The sequence below is a fragment of the Coregonus lavaretus genome (assembly GCF_964263955.1).
Source record: "Coregonus lavaretus genome assembly, contig: HAP1_SCAFFOLD_55, whole genome shotgun sequence".
Classification (NCBI taxonomy): domain Eukaryota; kingdom Metazoa; phylum Chordata; class Actinopteri; order Salmoniformes; family Salmonidae; genus Coregonus; species Coregonus lavaretus.
Window position 1 is genome coordinate 2,245,625 of NW_028161934.1, and position 26,550 is coordinate 2,272,174.

The 26,550-nt window shown below is 41.4% G+C and overlaps 1 protein-coding gene and 1 long non-coding RNA gene across 2 annotated transcripts; both read left to right on the top strand.

Moving 5' to 3' along the window:
- Positions 1 to 182: 182 nt before the first annotated feature.
- Positions 183 to 26,347, top strand: LOC311119882 (B-cell receptor CD22-like; the record flags this gene model as incomplete). Its single annotated transcript, XM_084194533.1, has 17 exons — positions 183 to 237; positions 518 to 862; positions 1,047 to 1,268; positions 1,428 to 1,751; positions 2,719 to 2,967; positions 3,243 to 3,264; positions 14,538 to 14,672; positions 17,087 to 17,189; positions 19,800 to 19,918; positions 21,995 to 22,011; positions 23,299 to 23,412; positions 23,642 to 23,902; positions 24,036 to 24,299; positions 24,479 to 24,569; positions 24,674 to 24,728; positions 24,812 to 25,047; positions 26,112 to 26,347. The coding sequence occupies 17 exons, from the start codon at positions 183 to 185 to the stop codon at positions 26,191 to 26,193; spliced, it is 2,694 nt and encodes an 897-aa protein (XP_084050659.1). The 3' UTR covers positions 26,194 to 26,347.
- On the top strand, positions 4,027 to 4,697 carry LOC311119911. Its single transcript, XR_014612046.1, has 3 exons — positions 4,027 to 4,078; positions 4,422 to 4,502; positions 4,568 to 4,697. It is a non-coding gene; the product is annotated as an uncharacterized lncRNA (long non-coding RNA).
- Positions 26,348 to 26,550: the final 203 nt, after the last annotated feature.

The window sequence follows — 26,550 nt, forward strand, 5'->3', positions numbered from 1 at the left end:
GTGTGTGTGTGTGTGTGTGTGTGTGTGTGTGTGCATGTGTGTGTGAGCCTGGTTCATTTTCAGAAATGAGGCCCTGTACCCCATTTCCAGTTTATACTTCAATGTATCAGGTGTAGTTATTCTCCAGCTATAGAGTGAGTTGTTGTTTATGTTTCTAAGACTGCAAGGTGGGAGATGCAACAATGGCCTCGAGAACAGCAGGAAGTGTGTTGGTGGTCTTTCTCTGGTCTGTAGCAGGTATGGTCTCATTCTTATCTTTTAGTTGCTCTGTTAACAATCTACAGACATTTCTAAAAGGATAAGAATCATAATGTTATTCTGGTATGTTCTGTTAGGCGTCTCCACTTCACTTAAATAGTTATCTTTCACACCTCACTGAGTGATGCTTATCTGTGGTTTCCATTCACACTCAACTCAGCAACTACGGCAACAAAGTATGGAAAACCCCCACTGTTAGTGTGAGCCAATAGACCATGTCCTAATTCTGATACCATTGTATTGTGTGACTGTGTTATAGTGGTACTGGGGCAGAATGGCTGGAGTGTGACATACACCAATCAGAGTATCTGTGACTTGAAGGGGTCATCAGTGGAGCTGTCCTGCTCTAACACATATCCCAGTGGTACAGTCACAACAACCTTCTGGTTCACTAAAAATAATGCTGCTGGAAATCCTGTGAGTCTGAGTGATGACCCAGTCTATGAAGGTCGTGTGACGTACCATAGTGATAAGAAGAATGTCCACACCCTGACAATCACAGACCTGAGAGAGAGTGACTCAGCTACGTACAAGTTCAGATTTATAACAGATCAGACCGGAGGGAAATATACTGGTGATCCTGGAGTCACTCTGTCTGTCACAGGTACAGTTACATGCTTTATACTGCTAGTCTGTTTAATTAATATCTACTGTACATTTAGGTCTAGAAATTAGATTTGTATATATTACATATATTTAAGAATTAAATGTGTTTGAGAATGTCTTGAATCATGTGATTAAACTAGAGAACAGGTGATCCAGGGTTTTAATGTCGTAATCTACTCCAGCTCTGCAGGTGGTGACTCCTTCAAGTTGGCAAAATTGGGTGACACTGACCTGTAGCAACACCTGTCCTCTGACTGACAACCCCAAACCCATCTACATCTGGTACAAGAATGGACACAATGTAAAGGAGGACTCTTTCAGCTCGTACTCAGTCTACTCTAGTGATACACACAGTTACTCCTGTGCTGTAAAAGGCCATGAGGATCTCCACTCTCCTGCAGTGTGTGAGTGTGGACTTACCTCAGTATTTAGTATAACTTTTCAAGTATAACTATTCTGTCTGCTAAACAGCCCTCACCGTTATCTAACCAAACTGCAACACAGGATTACTGCAGCTCATAACTGTATTGTGTAAATCATGCCCTCTTGTCATTGTGTTTCAGGTGTTAAGGGTCAGAGCTGCAACAGAGTGACTTACACCAAGAGGAGAATCTGTGCATTGAAGGGGTCAACAGTGGACATATCCTGTACTTATGTTGGTTATTATTCCACCACATCAACATTCTGGTTTAGAAGTGATAGGTTGATCCCTAAGGACCTAACCAAAGACCCAGAGTATTTCGGTCGAGCCTTAGAGAGAGGTCACTCCACCCTGAGAATCACAGATCTGAGAAAAGAGGACTCAGCTGAGTATCGCTTCACTTTAAAAAAATGGAACAACTTTGAATGGGGTCATAGTTTCCCTGGAACAACTCTGACTGTCACAGGTAATACTACAGTATTATGATATACTAGTAATACTACACTTACAAAACATTATGATATACAGGTAATACTACACTTACAGAACATTATGATATACTGGTAATACTACACTTACAGAACATTATGATATACTGGTAATACTACACTTACAGAACATTATGATATACTGGTAATACTACACTTACAGAACATTATGATATACTGGTAATACTATACTTACAGAACATTATGATATACTGGTAATACTATACTTACAGAACATTATCATATACTGGTAATACTACACTTACAGAACATTATTATATACAGGTAATACTACACTTACAGAACATTATGATATACTGATAATACTACACTTACAGAACATTATGATATACTGGTAATACTACACTTACAGAACATTATGATATACAGGTAATACTATACTTACAGAACATTATGATATACTGGTAATACTACACTTACAGAACATTATTATATACAGGTAATACTACACTTACAGAACATTATGATATACTGGTAATACTATACTTACAGAACATTATGATATACTGGTAATACTACACTTACAGAACATTATTATATACTGGTAATACTATACTTACAGAACATTATGATATACTGGTAATACTATACTTACAGAACATTATGATATACTGGTAATACTACACCTACAGAACATTATGATATACTGGTAATACTATACTTACATAACATTATGATATACTGGTAATACTATACTTACAGAACGTTATGATATACTGGTAATACTATACTTACATAACATTATGATATACTGGTAATACTACACTTATAGAACATTATGATATACTGGTAATACTATACTTACAATATGAAAGTATGCGTAAAATAGGAATGTCTGAATTGATGATTTGAGAATGTCCACTCCTGCCTCATTTGAACTAGACAACAGGTAATTGAGGGGTTTAATGTTGTTATCTACTCCAGACCTGCAGGTGAAGGTGACTCCTGCCACTGTGACAGAGGGACAGAAGGTGACACTGACCTGTAGCACCACCTGTACTCCGAGGGACAACCCCAACCCCACCTACATCTGGTACAAGAACGGACATGTAACCAACCAATCTAACAGTCTGTTCCTAAACCCAGTCAGCAGTGAGGATGCAGGCAGATACTCCTGTGCTGTAGAAGGCCATGAGGTTCTCCACTCTCCTGAAGAGACTCTCACTGTCAGATGTGAATATGTGTGATCCATCTCCAGTTGTATTCTTTTAGTAACATCTTCTCTTCTCTATTCTATCTATCTATTATTTCAATCTATGTCCAAGTTCCATGATTGTACTCATCTCACTACTCTCGTACTACACAAACACTGTATTGTTACATTATTGTCTAAGTTACACATATTTATAATAATATTTCATTTATTTCAATCATAAGTATAAGTTCCATGATGCTCCTCATGTAAAGCAATATGTATGAACAATGTGTTGTTACATATTGTCCACCAGATGGCCCAAAGGACAGCTCAGTGTCAGTCAGTCCCTCTGGCAAAATAGTGGAGGGCAGTTCGGTGACTCTGACCTGCAGCAGTGATGCCAACCCACCTGTGGACAAATACACCTGGTACAAGAAGAACGTAACCTCGCCAAAAGCATCAGGACAGAGTTACAATATCACTAACATCAGCTCTGAGGACAGTGGAGAATACTACTGTGAGGTCCGGAATAAAATAGCATCTAAGAACTCTACAGCTCTGATGATCATTGTAGCAGGTAAAGATTCATCTTCAATACTTCAATACAAAACTACATGTTTCAAGTTAATCTGAATCATTATACTTTGTGTTATTACTCCTTAGTTTATAACTATACATTGGGTTATAAGATCCCTTAACAAGTATTGCATTAATGTCCTGGATTTACATTCATTTTTAGTTTATTATATCATGCCATGTACTCACATCATCCATATTATATTATAGGGAAACAAACCTCAGTTATGACTGCAGCTGTAGGAATCGTAGTTGTTGTTCTGGTTCTCATCATCTGTCTCTCTGGCTTCATGTGGCTCAGGTAAGTAACAATTCATATTTTTATGATTATTATACCTTAGCACTCTGATTTGTTATTAACTTAATTCATTAATTAATTAATTCATTCATGGTAGAGCATGGCGCTTGTAACGCCAGGGTAGTGGGTTGGACCACCCATGCTAAATGGCATATTATTATATTAACTTCCAGTAGAGGTCAGTAGAGAGCATAACTCACTCTGTTCCTCTTGATCTCTTTTACAGGAGATTCAGAGGAGGAAGTGAAGCCACAGGAGACACAGGAGACACACAGGTGATTCCATCAGTTACACCAGGATTTCCCAAAAGCAGTCATGCCCCCCCTCATCGTCAAGCTTTTATTATTTGAATCAGCTGTGTAGTGCTAGGGCAAAAAACTAAACGTGCACCAAGGGGGTGGCCCAGCCCCAAGTTTGGAAAAACCTGAGTTACACCTCCACCTTCACACCTGCCAACATTAATTTACTGTGTCACGACAGTCTCTTTCATACCATTTTCACTGTTACCTCTCTCTCTCTCTCTCTCTCTCTCTCTCTCTCTCTCTCTCTCTCTCTCTCTCTCTCTCTCTCTCTCTCTCTCTCTCTCTCTCTCTCTCTCTCTCTCTCTCTCTCTCTCAGAGTGTCCATCCTGACTCTAACAGTGACACGTACACAGCTCTGAACATGAAGACCAGGTCACCAGAGTACGACACCCTGGCAGTAAGTGTGTGTGTGTGTCCATAAAAATGTTAGAGGGAATGCTAATTCAGTATGTCTTCTTTCAGAATGTGAGGGGACTCTCCCACTGAAGACAACCACCACACAACCTGGACTGAAGAGAACCACCACACAACCTGGACTGAAGAGAACCACCACAGAATCTGGACTGAAGAGAACCACCACATATCCTGGACTGAAGAGCTACGGTTCCAAGCCAAAGCTAGGCCTTACACCTCTATTCTCTTGCTATCATATCTAGAACGTTTTCCAGACCATGAACTTTAACTTTTGAGTAAATGCTGGAATAGATTTGTGTTTTTCTTATAATGATAATTATGTATATTGTGGATAAATGGGATGGGTTATGTTTCTGATTTTTTTCGGATTTTACCATTTCCATATTTTTGATGATATAAATAGCCTACTTTTCTTGTGAACCAATCTATAGTTTAAGATTATATTTCTGATCTTTTTCTATGGGATTTTGCCTTTTACAGATTTTTTATGACATCAATAGTCCTACTTTCCTTAGCCACTAATATGGATAATATCTTTTTAGCTCTTGGGCCAAGTTGCTCCTGATGTGGTTAATGATGATATACTTTGTATTGGTCCTCTTTAGCTCAGCTGGTAGAGCACGGCGCTTGTAACGCCAAGGTATTGTGTTCGATCCCCGGGACCACCCATACACAAAAAATGTATGCACGCATGACTGTAAGTCGCTTTGGATAGAAGCGTCTGCTAAATGGCATATTATTATTATATTTTATTGCTGTCAGACATCATTCAGCATTTTATATGTTATATTACCTAATACTATATTGTTCAGTGTCATGATATTGCTTGTTTTTTTATAAAATCATCAGTACATTACATACATTTAACCATTTGCAGTTTTTTACATTGTGGTTCAGTGTCAATACAGTATAAGCATCATGTTGTAAATAAGATCAAAGTGTCTTGTATTTCTGCATATTGGACACATGATGGCGCCATTATACCACATAACCATGAGTGGCTAGGCTAGCATTTCCTAAACTCGATCCTGGGGTCCCCAAAGGGTGCAAATTTAGGTTTTTGCCCTAGCACTACACAGCTGATTCAGATAATCAAATATTGATGAAGAGTTGATTACACACACACAGAGGCAGTGTTAACTGAGTTGTCTCATTAACCTCAGAATTATTATTTCTATTCACTGAAATGACCCTAGTTTAAAAGGATCGGACACTTTGTTTCAATTTTCGCAGAAAATGACATACCCAAATCTAACTGCCTGTAGCTCAGGACCTGAAGCAAGGACATGCATATTCTTGATACCATTTGAAAATAAACACTTTGACATTTGTGGAAATTTGAAATGAATGGAGGAGAATATAACACATTAGAAATGTATTCTTTTTTGCATCATCTTTGAAATGCAAGAGAAAGGCCAGACAGTGATGTAGGAATCTAGGTGCAAAGTTTCAGATTGATCCAGTGAAGAATTACATTACAACACAATATTTCGCTAAGAGTTTTCCCAAATGTTCCGAATTGGTCAATTTGTACATTGTCAAGTACATAACTATAGAGAACATACAAAAATGCTATGGTAATAAAAAATATATGTTTACACACTCCCAGGAATGTCATACATGATTGATCATTAGCTTCCTTACAGAAAATACACTAACCTTCACACATCTAGCCAGAGACAGCAGGGGGTCAAACTGTTGAACCCAGTTCCTACATTTGAATATAAAAATTCATTTTATCAAACAAAACTATGCTACATTTGATCTCTGGGACCCTCAGGATGACAAATCAGAGCAAGCTTACTGAATGTACACTACCGCTCAAAAGTTTGGGGTCACTTATACATTTACTTGGTTTCAAAAGAAAAGCAATTTTTTTGTCCATTAAAATAACATCAAATTGATCAGAAATACAGTGTAGACATTGTTAATGTTTTAAATGGCTATTGTAGCTGGAAATGGCTGATTTTTAATGGAAGATCTACATAGGCGTACAGAGGCCCATTATCAGCTACCATCAGTCCTGTGTTGCAATGGCACGTTGTGTTTGTTAATCCAAGTTTATCATTTTAAATGGCTAATTGATCATTAGAAAACCCTTTTGCAATTATATTAGCACAGCTGAATACTGTTTTGCTGATTAAAGAAGCAATAAAACTGGCCTTCTTGAGACTAGTGGAGTATGTGGTGCATCAGCAATTGTGGGTTCGATTACAGGCTCAAAATGGCCAGAAACAAAGAACTATACATATCTCAGACTGGCCAATAAAACTAAAAGATTAAGATGGGCAAAAGAACACAGACACTGAACTTTTTCTTTGCAACTCTGCCTAGGTCAGCATCCCGGAGTCGCCTCTTCACTGTTGACATTGAGACTGGTGTTTTGCGGGAACTATTTGTGTGTGTGAAGTGTCAATCAAAGTGTGGACCAGATGTAACTCCTCTATTATTGACTGTCTCTCCTTTGCAGGACTGATACACACACAGGATCATCTGTTCAGGCAAGTGCCCCGTTTACTGTCTGGCTATAAAGTACACAACGTAGGTATTCAAGTTAGAATCAGACGATTATGAATTGCCCCCAGCTTCGTCTTCGCCATAATCATGAATGAAAAAGGCAAATAAAGTCTATAATAACACAATGAGGTCATATAGTCTTACATAGTATAGTTTCAGTACACACGTCATGAGAACCAATTTTCAGTACACACTTTGTAATCAACAAACAATTCCAGATACAAACCTCCAGGTCTCAATGTTATAGTTATGGTCCCTAGATGGTATGAAACACGTTTAAAACAATCAGGGGAAATGTGTTTTATGGTACAACATATCTATACAATAAGCAATTGTTCACCCCTAAATGTACATATCACGTGGTACAGTCACAACAACCTTCTGGTTCACTAAAAATTATGCTGAGGGGAATCCTGTGAGTCTGATAGATGACCCATACTACAAAGGTCATGTGACGTACCATAGAGATAAGAAGAATGACCAAAGGTATGTGGACACCTGCTCTTCGAAAATCTCATTAAAAAATCAAAGGGGGGGACCAACTCCATATTGAGGTCAGGGCTCTGTGCAGGCTAGTCAAGTTCTTCCACACCTATCTTGACAAACCATTTCTGTATGGACCTCGCTTTGTGCACGGGGGCATTGTCATGCTGAAACAGGAAAGGGCCTTCCCCAAACTGTTGCCACAAAGTTGGAAGCACAGAATCTTCTAGAATGTCATTGTATGCTGTAGCGTTAAGATTTCCCTTCACTGGAACTAAGGGGCCTAACCCGAATCATGAAAAACAGCCCCAGACCAATATTCTTCCTCCACCAAACGTTACAGTTGGCACTATGCATTGGGGAAGGTAGCATTCTCCTGGCATCCGCCAAACCCAGATTCGTCCGTCGGACTACCAGATAGTGACGCGTGATTCATCACTCCAGAGAACGCATCTCCGCTGCTCCAGAGTCCAATGGCGGTGATCTTTACACCACTCCATCGGAGGCTTGGCAATGCGCATGGTGATCTTAGGTTTGTGTGCGGCTGAACTCGATAGTGAGTGTTGGTTATTTTCACTCGGTCCCGTTCTGTGAGCTTGTGTGGCCTACCACTTCGTGGCTGAGCAGTTGTTACTTCTAGACATTTCCACTTCACAATAACAGCACTTACAATTGACCGGGGCAGCTCTAGCTGAAATTTGATAAACAGACTTTTTGGAAAGGTGGCATCCTATGAAGCTGCTACGTTGATAGTCACTGAGCTCTTCAGTAAGGCCATTCTACTGCCAATGTTTGACAATAGAGAGTGTCCACATACTTTTGTATATATAGTGTGACATAAATAGGCCTACATTTCTCAGCGACTAATGGATAATATTGATAACAGCTTTTTAATATGTCTAGCTCTTGGACCAGGTTTCTCCTGATGTGTTTAATAATGATTTACTTTGTATTGTTGTCAGACGTTATTGCATATTTTATATTAATTCTTATTTTATTATTATGTAATACCATATTGTTCAGTGTCAGGATATCACTTGTTTTATCATCACATTTTTCATTATTACCTATTTTAGATACATTAAGTACATGTTTACCTTTGCAGTTTTTACAGTTTGGTTTAGTCTTAATACAGTATAAGCATCATGTTGTAAATAAGCTCAAAGTTTAAGATAATAAATAGATTGATTATTTGCTGAACTATTAATACATTGATTCATAACTATTTCCACTCTGCTGTTGTTTCTTGTATTTCTGCCTATTGGACCCATGATGGCACCATTGAACAGATCAACACTTACATGTGCTGGTCAGCTGTTTGTTAACCGCACCTGCCCGCAATTGCTAATAACCCATCAACAACCGCCCGACTATATGTGATAAAGTGAAAATCTGAGGTCCTCACCCAACCCTAACCCGCAAATATAGAAAATGTACTATAGGCTACAGTCAAAGCCGGCAGAATGATTTGTTGACAGGGGGTGCAGGATTTAGACATGTTTCTGCTTATAATTTCCGACATTTTGGTAGGCTATTTGTTAGTCAACTTGTCTATAATTTCTAAATACATGCAGTGGCGACACGTCATTCAGGGCATCTGGGGCAGAGCGCCACCTGTTTTGTGCCCCACCTGTTTAGCTTTTTTTGTTGTTGCTTGTTTTGCATGTTATTTTGGCACTAACACGTGTCACATATCAGTTTGCAAACAATGTAAAAAAGAGAAAGCATTGAGTTATTAAAGCTGCATACAAACATGGTCTCTTCTTTGCTTTCTTGAGTAAGGCAGCTCCAAAATGCAGGTGTTTCAGCCTAGCTCAGTGCTTTCTGTGGTGGTGGGGCAGCCAGCGGAAAATACGGAGCGTAGGGGTTGGTAATGTTCTCTAGTTGCGCCGTGATTGGCTCAGTGTTCTGTCACTCATGGGGACACTACGTCACCGCAAAATCCACGGGTAGAGCTTGAAAATTCAAGCCCTTTGAGTGCTGACATAGAGTTACATTACAAGTGACCATCCAAGAAGGCCCAAGGTCATTGGCCACAGACAAAATGACGTCAAATCACGTTATATCTACCGTAGCTTTGATTGGACTGATCATGTCAACATCATACTTCAAAAATATTAACTAGCAAGCTAGACAAGCAGTCATCATCATGCATCAATCTACTGGCAAATCCTTTTCAATCCATGTCATTTGAAGAGAAATTATACATAAAACGTATCAGTGCTCATCGGCCATTGGACATAAACATTACACAACAAGTTGTAAATCGCAAATTCAACAATGAGTGCTAAGGCGCAACTGCAGCCCCGGGTACTTTTCTGGCCCTCCCTTCTCTTTATTTTCAACTCTCCTTTCACAGCTTTTGTCTTATGGAATTAAACTTCCACAATGTCCTTTTTGCCTGCGTGGATTGAGGTAACTTTTTCTTCCCGTTCCCAAAAGCATTATTAGGTGATTGGATGTGTAGGAGATTTGGGGCGTGTACAGTTCAGCCCTAAAGTTCAGGCTTACGCACTAATACCAGCCTCAAATAATGAAAGAAAAACCTCAATGTAGCCTGTATAAAATGCACAACAATTATACATTTATGGATTTTTTAAGGTGTTGTTTCTCTTTATTCAACCCGCCCACCACCAACCTGCCCTTCAGCCACACAATATTTTATGACCCTAAACCCGTCCGCCCCGTGGATATAACCGGATATAACCGTGGGGACTGCGGGTTATGAGTCAACTCGGCCATCACTACACTACATGTCCCTGAGGGCTCGGTTCAAGGCCCTCTCCTCTTCTCTCTATACACCAAGTCCCTCAGCTCCATCATATCTTCTCATAGTCTCTTCTATCATTACTATTCAGATGACACTCAACTACTTTTCTCCTTCTACCCCATCTGACACCCAGGTGTCGACACACATCTCTGCGTGCCTGGCAGATATCTCAGCTTGGATGTCGGCCCACCACCTCAAGCTCAACCTCGACAAGACGGAGCTGCTCTTCTTCCCAGGGAAGGCCTGCCTGCTCAAAGAGCTCTCCATCACGTTTGACAACTCTGCTCTCTCCCTCCCTCCCCTGTAGGATCTGGGCATAGTATAGACAGGCTGCACTACCAGACCCCACCACAGGGGACATAGTATAGACAGGCTGCACTACCAGACCCCACCACAGGGTGGTTGGTATAAACAGGCTGCACTACCAGACCCCACCACGGGGGGCATAGTATAGACAGGCTGCACTACCTTTTAGAACTATGCTATTGGTTCCATTGTACTTTTGGGACTATTCTATTGGTTACATTGTACTTTTAGGACAATGCTATTGGTTCCATTGTACTTTTGGGACTATTCTATTGGTTACATTGTACTTTTAGGACAATGCTATTGGTTCCATTGTACTTTTAGGACAACGCTATTGTTTCCATTGTAATCAAATCAAATCAAATCAAATTTTATTGGTCACATGCGCCGAATACAACAGGTGCAGACATTACAGTGAAATGCTTACTTACAGCCCTTAACCAACAGTGCATTTATTTTAAACAAAAAAAGTAAGAATAAAACAACAACAAAAAAGTGTTGAGAAAAAAAGAGCAGAAGTAAAATAAAGTGACAGTAGGGAGGCTATATATACAGTAAAATAAAGTGACAGTAGGGAGGCTATATATACAGGGGGGTACCGTTGCAGAGTCAATGTGCGGGGGCACCGGCTAGTTGAGGTAGTTGAGGTAATATGTACATGTGGGTAGAGTTAAAGTGACTATGCATAAATACTTAACAGAGTAGCAGCAGCGTAAAAAGGATGGGGTGGGGGGGCAGTGCAAATAGTCCGGGTAGCCATGATTAGCTGTTCAGGAGTCTTATGGCTTGGGGGTAGAAGCTGTTGAGAAGTCTTTTGGACCTAGACTTGGCACTCCGGTACCGCTTGCCGTGCGGTAGCAGAGAGAACAGTCTATGACTAGGGTGGCTGGAGTCTTTGACAATTTTGAGGGCCTTCCTCTGACACCGCCTGGTATAGAGGTCCTGGATGGCAGGGAGCTTTGCCCCAGTGATGTACTGGGCCGTACGCACTACCCTCTGTAGTGCCTTGCGGTCAGAGGCCAAGCAGTTGCCATACCAGGCGGTGATGCAACCAGTCAGGATGCTCTCGATGGTGCAGCTGTAGAATTTTTTGAGGATCTGAGGACCCATGCCAAATCTTTTTAGTCTCCTGAGGGGGAATAGGCTTTGTCGTGCCCTCTTCACGACTGTCTTGGTGTGTTTGGACCATGATAGTTCGTTGGTGATGTGGACACCAAGGAACTTGAAGCTCTCAACCTGTTCCACTACAGCCCCGTCGATGAGAATGGGGGCGTGCTCAGTCCTCTTTTTTTTCCTGTAGTCCACAATCATCTCCTTTGTCTTGGTCACGTTGAGGGAGAGGTTGTTGTCCTGGCACCACACGGCCAGATCTCTGACCTCCTCCCTATAGGCTGTCTCATCGTTGTCGGTGATCAGGCCTACCACTGTTGTGTCGTCGGCAAACTTAATGATGGTGTTGGAGTCGTGCCTGGCCATGCAGTCATGGGTGAACAGAGAGTACAGGAGGGGACTGAGCACGCACCCCTGAGGGGCCCCCGTGTTGAGGATCAGTGTGGCAGATGTGTTGTTACCTACCCTTACCACCTGGGGGCGGCCCGTCAGGAAGTCCAGGATCCAGTTGCAGAGGGAGGTGTTTAGTCCCAGGATCCTTAGCTTAGTGATGAGCTTAGAGGGCACTATGGTGTTGAATGCTGAGCTGTAGTCAATGAATAGCATTCTCACGTAGGTGTTCCTCTTGTCCAGGTGGGAAAGGGCAGTGTGGACTGCGATAGAGATTGCATCATCTGTGGATCTGTTGGTGCGGTATGCAAATTGGAGTGGGTCTAGGGTTTCTGGGATTATGCTGTTGATGTGAGCCATGACCAGTCTTTCAAAGCACTTCATGGCTACAGACGTCAGTGCTACGGGTCGGTAGTCATTTAGGCAGGTTATCTTAGAGTTCTTGGGCACGGGGACTATGGTGGTCTGCTTGAAACATGTTGGTATTACAGACTCAGTCAGGGACATGTTGAAAATGTCAGTGAAGACACTTGCCAGTTGGTCAGCACATGCTCGGAGTACACGTCCTGGTAATCCGTCTGGCCCTGCGGCCTTGTGAATGTTGACCTGCTTAAAAGTCTTACTCACATCGGCTACGGAGAGCGTGATCACATAGTCGTCCGGAACAGCTGGTGCTCTCGTGCATGCTTCAGTGTTGCTTGCCTCGAAGCGAGCATAGAAGTGGTTTAGCTCGTCTGGTAGGCTTGTGTCACTGGGCAGCTCGCGGCTGTGCTTCCCTTTGTAGTCTGTAATAGTTTTCAAGCCCTGCCACATCCGACGAGCGTCAGATCCAGTGTAGTATGATTCAATCTTAGACCTGTATTGACTCTTTGCCTGTTTGATGGTTCGTCGGAGGTCATAGCGGGATTTTTTATAAGCGTCCGGGTTAGAGTCCCGTTCCTTGAAAGCGGCAGCTCTACCCTTTAGCTCAGTGCGGATGTTTCCTGTAATCTATGGCTTCTGGTTGGGGTATGTACGTACGGTCACTGTGGGGACGACATCATCGATGCACTTATTGATGAAGCCAGTAACTGATGTGGTGTACTCCTCAATGCTGTCTGAAGAATCCCGGAACATGTTCCAGTCTGTGCTAGCAAAACAGTCCTGTAGCTTAGCATCTGCGTCATCTGACCACTTTTTTATTAGCCGAATCACTGGTGCTTCCTGCTTCAGTTTTTGCTTATAAGCAGGAATCAGGAGGATAGAGTTATGGTCAGATTTGCCAAATGGAGGGCGAGGGAGAGCTTTGTATGCGTCTTTGTGTGTGGAGTAAAGGTGGTCTAGAGTTTTTTCCCCTCTGGTTGCACATTTAACATGCTGGTAGAAATGAGGTAGAACGGATTTAAGTTTCCCTGCATTAAAGTCCCCGGCCACTAGGAGCGCTGCATCTGGATGAGCGTTCTCCTGTTGATTAATGGCCTTGTACAACTCATTCAGTGCAATCTTAATGCCAGCATTGGTTTGTGGTGGTAAATAGACAGCTATGAAAAATATAGATGAACACTCTTTTGGTAAATAGTGTGGTCTACAGCTTATCATAAGATACTCTACCTCAGGCGAGCAAAACCTAGAGACTTCCTTAGTATTTGATTTTGTGCACCAGCTGTTGTTTACAAATATACACAGACCGCCACCCTTTGCCTTACCAGAGTCTGCAGTTCTGTCCTGCCGATGTAGCGTATAGCCCGCTAGCTGAATGTTGTCATTGTTGTCGTTCAGCCACGACTCCGTGAAACATAAGATATTACAGTTTTTAATGTCCCGTTGGTAGGATAACCGTAATCTTAAATCGTCCATTTTATTCTCAAAAGATTGAACATTGGCTAATAGGATTGATGGGAGAGGCAGTTTACTCGTTCGCCGTCGGATCCTTACAAGGCACCCGGATCTGCGTCCACGATATCTCCGTCTCTTCCTCACGCGAATGACGGGGATTTGGGCCTTGTCGGGAGTCTGTAGAATATCCTTCGCGAACGCCTCGTTGAAGAAAAAGTCTTCGTCCAACGCGAGGTGAGTAATCGCTGTCCTGATATCCAGAAGCTCTCTTTGGTTATAAGAGACGATGGCAGAAACATTATGTACAAAATAAATTACAAATAACGCGGAAAAACACACATAGTAGTACAATTGGTTAGAGGGCTGTAAAACGGCAGCCATCTTCTTCCGGCGCTGTTCTGTGGATCTTGTACTTTTGGGACTATGCTATTGGTTCCATTGTACTTTTGGGACAATGCTATTGATTTCCATTGTACTTTTAGGACAAAACTATTGGTTCCATTGTATGAAAATGTATGCACTCACTAACTGTAAGTCACTCTGGATAAGAACGTCTGCTAAATGACTAAAATGGAAATGGAAATGTATGTATTTGGACTCTGCCTGCTGTTTGTCCTCTTGTCCAAGGGGGGGGGAGCTGGAGAGCATCAGGCTGGTGATCAGGTACCCAGACCGCTGGATGCAGAGAACCCCTCCCTCTCCTCAGAGGACCAACCCTATAGGCCTCAACACTTCCTCAGCCTCCCAATACGCCTCCACAGGGTAAGGACGTCCGTCTGTCTGTCAAAACATCCACTATCATTTATAAACATATATAAGCATTTATAATGAGTTAATAATGAGTTATTCTGAAGTTTTACCAATGAACTCATATCATCACTTTTGACACAGAGAAAATGACAGACAAATGCCGGATTGTGCAGGCGGGAGCACAGGCATGCGGTGGCAGGTGTTTTCATGTGTCCTCTATAGAGATAGATAGAGGACTCTAGTGCCCATAAGCCAGTTTTAGCATGGGCAGCACCATTGAACACTTTCACTTTCAAGTTTCTCTCTCTCTCTCTCTCTCTCTCTCTCTCTCTCTCTCCAACCACCCTGACCACCCTGACAACTCTGACCACCCTTACAGAGGGAGGAAGAGGAGGACGAAGAACAGAATAATGAATATTAAGATTGAGGAAGACGAGGAGGGACCGTGTACCTACTTTAAAAGGGAACAGGAGACTTGGATAGAATGGGGGTGTTGGGGGTGTCACCCCTTTTGTAGTCCTCTGACACACAGCACAGACAGAACACTGGACATAAAGTATGAGTGTGTGAAGTGCTCCTCTGATTTCCTTCCCCCTTCTCTCCATCGGCCTAAGCTGTGAAACATGTCATCGTTGATGTCAGATGATGGAGATGATGTCATCATTAGAACCTTGAGGGGGTCGTTTCCCAGGCAACCACCTTTACTATAACCATGTTGTAGACACTAAAGGGGATCATTGTAGGGTCTGACCTGCAATGACCCCTTCCCCCCCTCTCCCCATTGATGAAAGAGTTTTGTGGAAAATGTAAATCCTTCGCCCGGTTCTCTGGCCCCTGGCAAAGATTTCAGCTTCACCTCTTCCTCTCTGCCCCTGGCCCCTGGCCCCAGCCCTTTCTGACTGCGTCCTGATTCTTCAACCTTCCCGAAGTGTGCACTTGAATACATGTTTGCTGTACAAGACCTCTCCCCTTCAATCTGTAAGTATTCTTGATGATATCTTGAAATATAGTTATTAAAAATAAATAAAAAATCCCATTAATCATGTACTTGAGGGTATGTCTTAATGTATCCTTTAACATTTAGTTTTTTTTTTTTGCTGTGTTTTAGCTCTTATATCAGGGCCTGTGATGTAGCTGTTACAGTGCATTCTGAAAATATTCAGACCCCTTGACTTTTTCCACATTTTGTTACGTTATAGCCTTATTCTAAAATGGATTACCAAGAACCGGATGGTCATTCTGACAGACCTCCAGAGTTCCTCTGTGGAGATGGGAGAACCTTCCAGAAGGACAACCATCTCTGCAGCACTCAACCAATCAGGCCTTCATGGTAGAGTGGCCAGACGGAAGCCACTCCTCAGTAAAAGGCACATGACAGCCCGCTTGGAGTTTGCCAAAAGGCACCGAAAGACTCTCAGATCATGAGAAATAAGATTCTCTGGTCTGATGAAACCAAGATTGAACTCTTTGGCCTGAATGCCAAGCGTCACGTCTGGAGTAAACCTGGCACCTGGCACTACGGTGAAGCATGGTGGTGGCAGCATCATGCTGTGGGGATGTTTTTCAGCGGCAGGGACAGGGAGACTAGGCAGGATTGAGTGAAAGATGAAGGGAGCAAAGTACAGAGAGATTCTTGATGAAAACTCGCTCCAGAGCGCTCAGGACCTCAGACTGGGGCGAAGGTTCACCTTCCAACAGGACAACGACCCTAAGCACAAAGCCAACACAACACAGGAGTGGCTTCGGGACAAGACTTTGAATGTCCATTAGGGCCTGTGTTTTAGCTGTTACATTAGGGCCTGTGTTTTAGCTGTTACATCAGGGCCTGTGTTTTAGCTGTTACATCAGGGCCTGTGTTTTAGCTGTTACATCAGGGCCTGTGTTTTAAAATAAGTATTAAAAAAAATAAGTATGACTAAAGGTAGACAGACAGAAGACACTGGCAACAGCACAAATACAACAGCAGACAAACAGTGTGTGTGTGTGTGTGTGTGTGTGTGTGTGTGTGTGTGTGTGTGTGTGTGTGTGTGTGTGTGTGTGTGTGTGTGTGTGTGTGTAGGCGTGTGTGTGTGGTGTAAAACAACAGGCTTCCTTACACAAGGCAATGAAAACTAGTGACATGGGGTGACAACTAGAAACAGATACATGTTTCAACAACCTGTTAATCTATTTGTCCTTTGAACTCCTCCAGGGAATCCTTAAATGGTCTGAATAAGAATGTAACAGTGTTTGAGCCTGCGTGTTGCTACTGATGTCCACCTGACAGCACTGTAGAGATCACAATGGTGAGTTAGACGTCTCTGCATGATACAAAGTGTCAAGAGCCTTCAGTGTAGAGCTTGAGGCTTGCTCATAAATAGTATCACCATTGTCCAACACAGAGAGTATCAGAGTTCTACATTCTAATTCTATGTTCTGTACTGCAGGTGTAGGGAGATAGAGAGTATCAGTGTTCTACATGAGAGATTCTGTGCCTTCATCAACTTCAAGAATGCCAACATGGCCGCTCTCGCCTTGGAGAGGCTCCAGGTGAGTGATGGGATGAAACATAATGCTGTCCAAATGCCTTCAACTATGTGAGATGTGCTTTCAATTATTTTGTTTGTACTTTTGTGACTATGCTATTGGTTCCATTGTACATTTGGGACCTTTCTATTGGTTCCATTGTACTTTTGGGACTATAATTCTGTTTCCATTTTACTTTTGTGACTATGCTATTGGTCCATTTTACTTTTGGGACTATGCTGTTGGTTCCATTGTACTTTTAGGAACACATTTATTTTACTCGCACCGGTGCGTCAATCTTTTTTTTTTTTTTTAACAGCACAAATACAACAGCAAACAAACAGTGTGTGTGTGTGTGCGCAGGTATATGTGTGGTGTAAAACAACAGGCTTCCTTACATAAGGCAATGCAAACTAGTGACATGTGGTGACAACTAGACAGAGCTACATGTTTCAACAACTTCTTCATCTATTTGTCCTTTGAACTCCTCCAGGGACACCAGGTCGTGGAGTTTTAGGTTGGCTTGGAGGGAATTCCAAGATCAGGGGGCTGAGTAATGTAAGGACCTTTTTCCATGCTTGGTTCTAATTTTCGGGACTGTTAGCATAAAACAAGATTGAGGTCTGATCTTGTATGTGTTCTCATTTCGTGCTAGAATAGAGGATAGATAAAATGGCAGTTTTTCTTAAATGGCCTTCTGAATAAGAATGTATAGTGGGGAAAAAAAGTATTTAGTCAGCCCCCAATTGTGCAAGTTCTCCCACTTAAAAAGATGAGAGAGGCCTGTAATTTTCATCATAGGTACACGTCAACTATGACAGACAAATTGAGATTTTTTTTCTCCAGAAAATCACATTGTAGGATTTTTAATGAATTTATTTGCAAATTATGGTGGAAAATAAGTATTTGGTCACCTACAAACAAGCAAGATTTCTGGCTCTCAGAGACCTGTAACTTCTTCTTTAAGAGGCTCCTCTGTCCTCCACTCGTTACCTGTATTAATGGCACCTGTTTGAACTTGTTATCAGTATAAAAGACACCTGTCCACAACCTCAAACAGTCACACTCCAAACTCCACTATGGCCAAGACCAAAGAGCTGTCAAAGGACACCAGAAACAAAATTGTAGACCTGCACCAGGCTGGGAAGAATCTGCAATAGGTAAGCAGCTTGGTTTGAAGAAATCAACTGTGGGAGCAATTATTAGGAAATGGAAGACATACAAGACCACTGATAATCTCCCTCGATCTGGGGCTCCACGCAAGATCTCACCCCGTGGGGTCAAAATGATCACAAGAATGGTGAGCAAAAATCCCAGAACCACACGGGGGGACCTAGTGAATGACCTGCAGAGAGCTGGGACCAAAGTAACAAAGCCTACCATCAGTAACACACTACGCCGCCGGGGACTCAAATCCTGCAGTGCCAGACGTGTCCCCCTGCTTAAGCCAGTACATGTCCAGGCCCGTCTGAAGTTTGCTAGAGTGCATTTGGATGATTCAGAAGAGGATTGGGAGAAGGTCATATGGTCAGATGAAACCAAAATAGAACTTTTTGGTAAAAACTCAACTCGTCGTGTTTGGAGGACAAAGAATGCTGAGATGCATCCAAAGAACACCATACCTACTGTGAAGCACGGGGGTGGAACATCATGCTTTGGGGCTGTTTTTCTGCAAAGGGACCAGGACGACTGATCCGTGTAAAGCAAAGAATGAATGGGGCCATGTATCGTGAGATTTTGAGTGAAAACCTCCTTCCATCAGCAAGGGCATTGAAGATGAAACGTGGCTGGGTCTTTCAGCATGACAATGATCCCAAACACACCGCCCGGGCAACGAAGGAGTGGCTTCGTAAGAAACATTTCAAGGTCCTGGAGTGGCCTAGCCAGTCTCCAGATCTCAACCCCATTGAAAATCTTTGGAGGGAGTTGAAAGTCCGTGTTGCCCAGCTACAGCCCCAAAACATCACTGCTCTAGAGGAGATCTGCATGGAGGAATGGGCCAAAATACCAGCAACAGTGTGTGAAAACCTTGTGAAGACTTACAGAAAACATTTGACCTGTGTCATTGCCAACAAAGGGTATATAACAAAGTATTGAGAAACTTTTGTTATTGACCAAATACTTATTTTCCACCATAATTTGCAAATAAATTCATTAAAAATCCTACAATGTGATTTTCTGGAATTTGTTTTCTCATTTTGTCTGTCATAGTTGACGTGTACCTATGATGAAAATTACAGGCCTCTCTCATCTTTTTAAGTGGGAGAACTTGCACAATTGGTGGCTGACTAAATACTTTTTTTCCCCACTGTACCAATGTTTGAGCCTGCATGTTGCTAATGATGTTCACCTGACAGCACTGTAGAGATCACAGTTAGATGTCTCTGCATGATACAGAGTCAAGAGCCTTCAGTGTAGAGCTTGAGGCTTGCTCATAAATAGTATCACCATTGTCCAACACAGAGAGAAAAGTACAATGATTCAACTCCTTTCTGGCGGCAAAGGAAAAAACGTTGTTATTAGTTCCATTGTACTTTTGGGACAATGCTATTAGTTACATTGTACTTTTGGGACTATGCTATTGGTTCCATTTTATGTATTTGGACTGTGCAGGCTGTTTGTCCTCCTGTCCAGGGGGTGGAGCTGAAGAGCACCATGCTGATGATCAGGTACCCAGACCGCTGTATGCAGAGAACCCCTCCCTCTCCTCAGAGGACCAACCCTATAGGCCTCAACACCTCCTCAGCCTCCCAGTAGGTCTCCTCAGGGTAAGAACATCCGTCTGTCTGTCAAAACATCAATTATAATTTATAAACATATATAAGCATTTATAATGGGATAATTATGAGTTATTCTAAAGTGTTACCAATCAACCAGAGGTGGGTAGAGTAGCCAAAAATTGTACTCAAGTAAAAGTACTGTTACTTCAGAATAATATGACTCAAGTAAAAGTAAAAAGTAGTCATCCAAATAATTACTTGAGTAAGAGTAAAAAAGTACTTGGTGAAAAAACTACTCAAGTACTGAGTAACTGTTGAGTAACGTCTGATTTATTTTTTAACACAAGACAACAATCAGACAGACAAAAATACAAAATAATCATCTTTAATGAATTACAAAATAGCTTAAATTAAAATAATTCAGGTAAATTAAAGTATTAAAAAATAAAAAAATAAAAAATAAAAAATAAATAAGCACAAGTAACACAAATTTCCAAACCTTTATACTTTTTTTACCAGGTAGAACTAGAACGAGGCAGCCCATAAACTCTCATAAACTGTGTGTGTGTCTCCACAGTGACAGAACAACAGAAGGAAACACACAAACATTTCATACCAGGCATGCTGAACAGAAAACTGCACACCAGAAGGAAGCGGTCAACGTAAAATAATCAATAGGTGTTGATTAGATGGCCAAATAAAACAATATTGCAGGCCTAGTATCCCAGAACACAAATTAGGCTGAATGCATGTTCTCTAAAAGGCATTAGAGGAGAGTGATGTAGTTGTAGATCGGGCATTATGTTTACTTCCAGTTCCAATATCTAACAAGAAAAGTCAGCAAAAAAAAGTTACACTAACTATATTGCCACCCTGTGGTTTGTCACTGACACACTATAATCCTAAATGACAGTAACATTATACAGAGTTATATAGGTCAATGTCTACTGGTTCACATTTGAATTGATAAACAAGTATATTTACCAGCATTTAAGATGTTCTCCTCTGTGGTCCAGGATATTCTGAATCTTGGTAGGAGTATTGCTGCTGCAATCAGCTCAGGCTCTTTCATGACGTCTCCAAAACGTTTCTGGATCCCTTGCTGCAGGGCGTGAACAAGAGGTGTACACATTTTGCAAGTTGACTCCAACTTCTTCAGCTTGTCCCGCAACTGGTAAAGTGTTGGCAGCAGGAGGCCCATATGCACAGATGATTCCCCTTGGAGGATATTAAGGGCCATGGCAACAGGATTCATCATAGCAGCATACTCGACCAAAAACCCATTTTCAGCTGGATTGAACCTATAAAAGATGTAACGATAAAACAATTACTTATAGCTATTTCTGGTACAATGTCTTTATTATGCATTGTACATATTAAATACAAAAAAAAAAAATATATATATTTCATTCAAGTCATCCACAATTGTCACACCACCATGCAAAGAAAACTTAGTTACTTGAGACAAGTGGATTCACCCATTAATCAGCAAGGCTTATTTACTTTTATTATTCTTTAAAAACAAAAATATACATTTTGTCAACTTACATCTTTATCTTTAATGCTGTGCAGACATTGCGAATTGCTTGTTCTCCTTGCTCTCGGTGAATGTGCACAATCCTTTCTACAGCGAGGAACAGGGAGCTCCAGCGTGTCTGATTGGGTCGGAGAAACTGCAGCTTGCATTCACGTTCCACTGTTTCATGAGCCATGGTTGACCTGCTGGTTTTATTCCAAAGAGCATGACATTTTGCAAAAGCAGACCGAGACAGCCTCTTGTAGGTTTCGTTTGCAGCTCCTCCTGCAGCAGTGGCATCAACTGTGGATATAAGATTGAGGAGATGGCATGCACACTTTTGGTGCCTTGGAAGTTGGTACTCAAGGCCTGTGTTGTCATCCAGAATTGCAGACATCTTGATACTCCACCTCTGACTCACTCTGATCTTCTGTTGCATCATCAAGGGTGGAGTCACTCTCCTCTTGTACATTGATGGCTTCCTCCTCTTTCTCCTCACCATATAATCGAAAGGAAGTTTGAGCCACTGTCTGTTGTCGTCCTGGTCACTTTTTCCCTGATGTGGTACTCAGAATGTATTTTCTCTAATGCAGAAGCAAGGACATCAAACGTGTGCGAGCCTTTGACAGGTCTACAAGCCAATGTGGAGTGCCTCTCCAGTGAGGTGTTGTCTATCCAGTGACAGGTGACACCTAAGTAGCTACGTTAGCAACATAGTTCACAGCACTCAGCTTTTTGATGATTATGCTCTTCTTGTGTTTTGCAGCTTCTTGTATTCTTGTGCATAACGTTTTCCTTGTCATTACTGTATGAGGTTGCAAGGTTTCTATCAAAGTATTGAAGGATGGCGTCTCAACCACAGAAAATGGTTGGTTGGCCTCACATACAAAATGTAGCATCAGCTTGTCAAGCGTTGCTTGTGTTACCCGCCCTGGGGCAGCAAAGGCTGTGATTTTTGCATTTTTCACAAGAGTATCACTGGAAGAGGAGGACTTACGCTTTCTGTGGTTCTCTAGTAAGTCTGTGTACTTTGCCAGTTTGTTGGGGTGAATCCTCTGTGGACAAAAAAAAAATCTGTGAGGCTACAGGGAGATCAAGACATTAAAAGAGACTTATTATCACATCAAATGTGGATATATATATATATATATATATATATATATATATATATATATATATATATATATATATATATATATATATATATATATAGAAAATGTTTAAAACATATGTAACCTAAAAAACAAACATTCGCCTATCCACAGCAAAAAAAAACGAATTTAGGAAACTTACCGCTACATGTTTCCTCAAGTTAGATATTGAGTTCTTGAATGCTGAAATGTCTGTTTGTTTTGGTAGACACAGAAGACACCGCATAATGTAGCTGTTCTTTCGCACTTTTACTAAGGTAAACATGCTTTCAATATGAGGCCAGGGGTGCGGGTGTTCCTCCTCGTCTGTGTCTGCATTGCCGACGGCTAATTCTGACATTTTTGTGTTGCTATGACTGTAAAGCCAACCCGTCCCGCCACTGAGATTGAGTATGGTAAAGTGACGAGACTGCACAACTACGTTTGATTGGTGAAACACAGTCACGTGGTAGAGCCTTAGCGGAAGTCTCTCTCTCTCTGTCAAAATAAAACATTAAAATAAGGCATATGCGGGGGGATAAAGACAATGACGCGTAGAATACCAAAGAGGTAAAAAAAAAAGTAACGACCTCATTGTAGCCTAATGTAGCGGAGTAAGAGTACAGTTTCTTCTTCACAAATCTACTCAAGTAAAAGTAAAAAGTATAGTGATTTAAAACTACTCCTAGAAGTATAATTTTTTCAAAAACATACTCAAGTAAATGTAACGGAGTAAATGTAACTCGTTACTACCCACCTCTGGACAGGACCACATCATGTCTTCAATCAAATCCAGTCATCTGACACTGGAGAGTACTACTGTGCGGCCCAGAATGAGATGGGGACAGGCTGGTCTACGACCATCAACATGGATGTGAAGTGTGAGTAAAGTTCAGCTCAATGTTTGAATGCTAAGGTAGCAAAACAATTGTAATTAAATGAAGTAGTCCTAAAGCATAGCATCTCCAAATGTGTATTTGTTAACGTTTTGTGTAAGTTAGAGTTTTAGATAGTTCTCTGACTTAACAGATACTTAATTTAATTAATGTCATTATACTACTATTGTAAATATACTACTGTCCTACCCTCTGACAAATTCTCCTTTACCAGACGGCCCAAAAATCACCTCAATGTCAGTCAGTCACTCTGGTGAAATAGTGGAGGGCAGTTCAGTGACTCTGACCTGCAGCAGTGATGCCAACCCACCTGTGGACAAATACACCTGGTACAAGAATGGAGCTTCAATGACAGGATCTGAAAAGACATACAATTTCACAACCATCAGCTCTGAGGACAGTGGAGAATACTACTGTGAGGCTGACAATAAATATGGACGCCTCAACTCTTCTTATGTGTCTGTGGACGTTCAGTGTTAGTACACCTAACCTCATCTTTTGATCAGAGGATCACATTTGAATTAATATTTCAATCACAAGTCTAAGTTTCACGATGCTCCTCATGTAAAACACTATTTAAAATACTGTTGTTACATATTGTTCACCAGATGGCCCAAAGAACACCTCAGTGTCAGTCAGTCCCTCTGGTGAAATAGTGGAGGGCAGTTCAGTGACTCTGACCTGCAGCAGTGATGCCAACCCACCTGTGGACAAATACACCTGGTACTTTCAAAATAAGACTTTTCTAAATGCATTTGGAAAGATCTACAACATAAGTAACTTCAAGTCTAAGGACAATGGACATTACCACTGTGAGGCCTGGAATGGAAGAGGGTCTAGGAACTCTACAGTTCTGATGATAACTTTACCAGGTGAATTTTCACCTTCAATATTTCAATACAAAATTACATTTCAAGCTCATTTTAGTAATTATACGTTGGCATATCCTACTTAGTTTTTAAAAATTATGTATACGTTGAGATTAGATCACTTAACAAATATTTTCAGTTTATAACATGCCAGTACTCGTATCATCCATATTTTCATTTAGGGAAACAAACCTCAGTTATGACTGCATCTGTAGGAATCATAGTTGTTGTTCTGGTTCTCATCCTCTGTCTCTCTGGCTTCATGTGGTTCAGGTGAGTGATCTTTTAAATATTATTTCACTCTAACTCTTTTTAACTAACTTAATTAGTTAATTCATTCATTCAAGAATAAATTAATTCATTAATGTGCAAACCAGGAAGAAGGCCTCCAAATCCACCTCTGACACAAGATACACATCAGAGAATGTAGAGGTGAGTCTGTTAGAATCAGATTATTTGTGTTGCTTTGTGGAACATTTCTACTCCTAATGTTGTCTGTCCTCTCACCCCATCAGGGAGACTCTAGTCCAGTGTATGACAACGTCTCAGGCATGGTCATGACCCCTACTGCAGCACAAAGAGCGGACACAGACTATCAGGATGACGTTCACTACACCAGCGTCCACTTCTCTCGCTCCAAAAACCAGGAAGTGCCTCTGTACTCCACCGACCAGCTGCCTCAACCCCAGAAACAGGACGAGGATGTCCAGTACGATGCTGTGAAATTCAACAGCCCCAGTGCTGCCACCCGGTGAGCATATTCTTTCATTAAAATAACATAGAACCAACACTAGAACATTGTGAAAACACTGCATTAAAGGATAAGTTATATTATTTATAACCAAATGTCTATTTCTGATGTAAATGGCATATTATAGAAGGGTATAGATACCTTTTTTTTTGTCGATTTCACTTGTTTTTGAGAAACTTACCTCAACCAGCAATTAACTTCCTCATCCTCGTTGTGCAGTACAGAGGCTCTGAATAAACATGAACAAATGCTCTAAAAACACCCAAATACATCCTTTTAGAAACTGAAATGCTCTCAGTATAGTGATGCAGGTCTTTAGATTTTGCAGTTGTACACATGAAATTGTGTCATTCCAAAGTTTATCCACAACATTAAATTCAATTTTGCGTGACTCGTGCAGTTTCCCCTGTCCAACTGTTCCATTCTCCGTGTAGCCTGCTGCTAGAATGGAACAGAGGCATCATTCGAGTCGCAACAACATGGAACATAACGTGAGGATAAAGTTTGGAATGACACATTTTCATATGTACAAAATTTAAAGACATGCATCACTATAGACTACTTATAGGTTTTGTTTCTTAGAGGATGTTTTGGGGTGTTTTTGGAGCCCACTTACTGCACAACAAGGATGAGGAAGTGAATCGCTGGTTGGGGATAGTTTCTCAAAAATAAGGGAGATCGCAACAAAATTGCCAATTACATATATTTTTTAAAAGATTTGGTAGTAATTCAGGTAATTCATATCCTGCTGCTTATTGGAGAAGATCATGAGGTCATCAATAAGCAGAACAGTTGATCCCTAGTGACCACTCATTGTTTACATGGGATTTCCTTAAACTACGAACCCAACAATGGACATCTCAACACAATTAATATGACATGTCTATAATGAGAGAGTGGTGGTTTAGAGGAACTGTTCAAACTGCATTCCAAATGGAACCCTGTTCCCTATTTAGTGCATTACTATGGACCAGAGCCATTTAGGCCCTAGTGCACTATAAAGAGGATAAGATGGGGTTTTTTGGAACGTCGATTCTGTTTCATTTCTGTTTCTCTCTCTTCAGACGAGCAGCAGCACAAGTGGCTGAGGAGGACTCCTCTGTGATCTACAGTACAGTCAACAAACCCAGAACCAAGAAGACCTGAACACAACAAACCCAGAACCAAGAAGACCTGAACACAACAAACCCAGAACCAAGAAGACCTGAACACAACAAACCCAGAACCAAGAAGACCTGAACACAACAAACCCAGAACCAAGAAGACCTGAACACAACAAACCCAGAACCAAGAAGACCTGAACACAACAAGTTTGACAAAAACCCTGTATATCTGGAGCTGTAGTCCAACTAAGTGATATAATAATATATCATAAGATATGCAATTTAGAAAACGCTTTTATCAAAAGCGACATACAATTATGAGGGAATACATGTTTCATGCCGGTGGCCCCATTGGGAATCGAACCCATGCACCGTGCTCTACCAACTGATTACTCTATTC